Source organism: Tupaia chinensis, unplaced genomic scaffold (genome assembly GCF_000334495.1).
Source record: "Tupaia chinensis unplaced genomic scaffold, TupChi_1.0 Scaffold000273_1, whole genome shotgun sequence".
Taxonomy (NCBI): Eukaryota; Metazoa; Chordata; class Mammalia; order Scandentia; family Tupaiidae; genus Tupaia; species Tupaia belangeri.
This window is the reverse complement of record NW_006159755.1, coordinates 2612867-2616616: the sequence shown is the minus strand read 5'-3', so window position 1 is coordinate 2616616 and position 3750 is coordinate 2612867. Positions and strand designations below refer to the sequence as shown.

The window sequence follows — 3750 nt, the reverse complement described above, 5'->3', positions numbered from 1 at the left end:
AAGAGCAGCCTGCAGCCGCGGGAAGCCGGCGGGCGGGGAATCCAGCCCTGGAGGTGGTCAGCCCTGCTCACAGCCTGAAGCCGGGCCCAGCTCAGGAAAGCCACTGGGCCTCTAGGTGCAGTACTCACTCTCTTGCTCCATTTCCTTGGCTGACAAATGAGACGTGTACCTGCCTTCCACACTAAGTGGGAGGGCTAGAGGTGGCCACCTAGTGTCCAGCTCCCCAGCTCTGCACACCACAGGTACTCCAGGACTTCAACTATTTTATGGAGCACTGGCTAAGCACTAGGTGCCAGGTATTCTACACGGGCTCTCATTTATCCTTCAAACACCTTAGACAGGTGCTGTCATCTCTTTATGCCTTGCAGCAACAAATCCCGAGGAACTTGGACCAAGGCTGATGAGTGCAAGAGCCACTACAGCTGGCAATATTTGAACATATGGGGGTGGGAAATGGAACATGACCACCTTCAGATTAAGGCCTGAAAGGGAAACGGGTTTGTGGAAACAAGCTTGTGACCCAGTCCTGCCTGAACCCCACTTTGGTCTGACCTTGATCCTCCATTGTACCCTGGCCCCACGTCTTTCAAACCCCTTATTTGTGCTCATTTACCCCTAAGTGATCAACTCCTCTGGCCTGTACCCATTCCCAGATACAAGAAGAAACTGCCAACCAAAATCAAAAATAGTGTTATTAATTCTGGTGTCTCTGAAGCACAGAAAACAAAACAAAACAAAAGACCAAAAAAAAAAAAAAAAGAAAAAAAAAAAAAAAAAAAAACCAAAAAAAAAAAAAAAAAAAAAGAAAAAAAAAAAAAAAAAAAAACCAAAAAAAAAAAAAAAAAAAAAGAAAAAAAAAAAAAAAAAAAAACCAAAAAAAAAAAAAAAAAAAAAGAAAAAAAAAAAAAAAAAAAAACCAAAAAAAAAAAAAAAAAAAAAGAAAAAAAAAAAAAAAAAAAAACCAAAAAAAAAAAAAAAAAAAAAGAAAAAAAAAAAAAAAAAAAAACCAAAAAAAAAAAAAAAAAAAAAGAAAAAAAAAAAAAAAAAAAAACCAAAAAAAAAAAAAAAAAAAAAGAAAAAAAAAAAAAAAAAAAAACCAAAAAAAAAAAAAAAAAAAAAGAAAAAAAAAAAAAAAAAAAAACCAAAAAAAAAAAAAAAAAGAAAGAAAGAAAAGAAAAGAAAAAGAGAGAGAGAGAAACCACTCTTCCCACATTTCAGGCCCCAGGTCCAGGCCAAGGGGCCACTTCTGCAGGCAGAGCAGGCCCAGGGTCCTGGCCACAAGTTCAAAGTGGGACCAGCCCATGGGTTTGGCTCTTAGGGCCTGCTGGGAAGCTGACTGCCTCAGTTTGGGGAGCCCAGGTCTTGGACTAGAAATGAGATCAAGGGTCAAGGTCAAAGATCTGGGCCAATGAGTTCCGGTACTCTGGCTAAGGCAGCCAGAGGTCAGGGTTCACACGTGGGAGCCAAAGCCACTCAGTTCCGTGGTCCAGCAGAGAGGGCCAGAGGCAGCTGAGAAGTCCAAGTTACTGAGTCCTGGGATGGGATCCAGCAGGCACCAGGCCGCTCAGTACTGGTGTTCCAGCAAAGGCTGGGCAGCAGGGCTCTCGCGTTCCTCAGCAGGGGCAGGCCAGTCACCCGGGGCCCCAGTGGGCGTGCCACTCTCAGGGGCACTGCAGTCCAAGTCAGGAATGTCCTGAGCTGCCCTGGGGGGTGAGGCCTCAGTGCTGACATCTGGGCTGAAGCTGAGGTCTAGAGGCACCTGAGGAGGCGAGATAGGTTGCCAGATGAGCAGACCTGAGCCTTCTGGGACCCAACCCTCCCACAGATCCTTTACCTGAGATTTGGGGGTGCCTCCTTTGGGGCTCCCTGAGGCTGGCTCTCCATCAGATCCTCCCAGCCCCTTCCGACCCCCTAGGCTCCATTTCCCACTGGGGCCTTCAGAACTAAGGAGACCAGGGCCAGGGGGCCGTGAGGGCCGAGGACCCTCAGTGGGGGCAGGTGAGGCAGGGGGTGGTCCAGGAAGCCGAGGTGGGGGCCACTGCAGCAGGGGAGGGGGCCGCCCATCACCAGAGCTGCTCATAGAGGGCCGCGGCCCCCAGCCAGGGCCTGGTGGGAGAGGTTGGTCACCACTGCCTGTAGGAGACAGATAAGAGAGCAGAGACTCAGCTGGGCTGTCCTCCTCACCCACTGGTTCAGCCCAGCCTCGCTGGCTCACCTGCTGTGTTCTCAGGCGTGGGGTGTGCCAAGGGAGGGTTATTGCTGAGGGAGGTCAGGCCGCCACCTCCACAGTCCGAGTCGTCCACATTCCCACCACTATTGCAGCCAGCACCACAGCCTTTATGAAGCCTGGGGTGGGTGAGGCAGGTTGAAAAGGGGTCAGAGCATGGTATGGTTGAGGCCAGAGGCCTTAGAAGCACAAGTCCACAGTTCCAGGGCAAGCCATCTAACATCACCAAGCCCAAAGGCGCTCATCGCTAATCAATTTTGACACTTGTTAACTGTGTTTTAGTGAAAGGCTATGGGGTTGGTAGGTGGCATGGTGACTAAGGTGCTAAACTCTCGCATGGCTGACCATGGCTTGAGTCCTGGACCTGGTGGCTTGGTTTCTCATTTTTCCTCTCTCTCCTCTCAAATTAAAAAATGATGATAATAAATAATTTCTTAAAAAATAAAAAAAGCTGGGACAAACAGATGGCATAATGGTTTACATCACTGGACTTCCACGCAGTCGACCGTGGTTTGAGTCCCAGACCTGGTGGCTTAAAACTCTTGCTAGGCGCACATGCGTGTATGCCCAAAATCCCAAGAGAACAGATTATGGCATGGCCATCCCCCTGGGAGGACGATTTCTCACTTTCTGTCTCTCTGGTGAGCACACATGCCCTATAGCAAAAATCTCTCTCTTGAAAATAAAAGGCCAGGTCTTGCAGGTGACATGGTGGTTGGTTAAGGGCACTGGACTCCCATATGACTAACTGCCATGTGGTCAGGTCCTGGACCTGGTGGCTTACTTTCTCACTTTCCCTCTCTCTCTCTCACTCTGTCCTCCTCTGGTCAAAATTTTAAAAATAAAGTAAAATGAAATAATTCTTAAAAAAAAAAAAAAAAAAGTTAAAGGCCACTGTGACCTGTAGGGGAAGAATAAGGACCTCCTGGAGGGAGAGGATCAGGTCAGCTCTGGAAAGGGGGTCATCCCTTGGAGTTGAAACCTTGGCTCCAGCACTTCCTCACTCTAAGCCAAAGGAGGGAGTGACTTCCCCTCTCTGCACCTCAGCTTCCTTCCATGACCCCCACATACTATCCTTTCACAAGGGCTCTCCCTTCACCAGGCCTCTGGGGCGAGGGCTGGTGGGCAGAGCTCACCTCTCCCAGCTGTGCAAGAGCCAGCGGGCGATGGCACCCAGGCTGATGGGGCCACCCCACAGCGCCCGCAGCTGGGGGTGGCTGCCGGCCAGTGAGGTGGTGAGGGGTGATACATAGATGGGGTAGCCCAGCGGCTGGTCACAGGAGGAATTGATCATGTTGCGGAGTGCTTGCTTGGCGTTCTGGATGCTGCCACGCTCGGGGTTGCGGTTGCGCAGAAACACTAGCTCCTGCTGCTGCCCGGCCCACAGGCCTCTCACACACTCACGGTTCACCTGTGGGCAGTCGCACCCAAGTGTCAGGGGGCTGGCGCCAGGAAGAGGGGCCTGGGCCAGGGTGCATAGGGCTATCCCCACCTTGATGACGCGGAAGCTGAGGTGGCGCCGG

At 50.1% G+C, this 3750-nt stretch overlaps 1 protein-coding gene across 1 annotated transcript in view; it reads right to left on the bottom strand.

Annotated features, from left to right (window-relative positions):
- Window positions 1–1276: 1276 nt before the first annotated feature.
- LOC102477988 (pecanex 3) overlaps window positions 1277–3750 on the bottom strand; it is a gene marked incomplete in the record, with an annotated part of 17076 nt that continues 14602 nt past the window's right edge. The window contains 5 exon segments of the mRNA XM_027772436.1: window positions 1277–1759; window positions 1835–2133; window positions 2216–2346; window positions 3364–3638; window positions 3720–3750. Coding sequence (XP_027628237.1) covers window positions 1565–1759; window positions 1835–2133; window positions 2216–2346; window positions 3364–3638; window positions 3720–3750 — 931 coding nt within the window.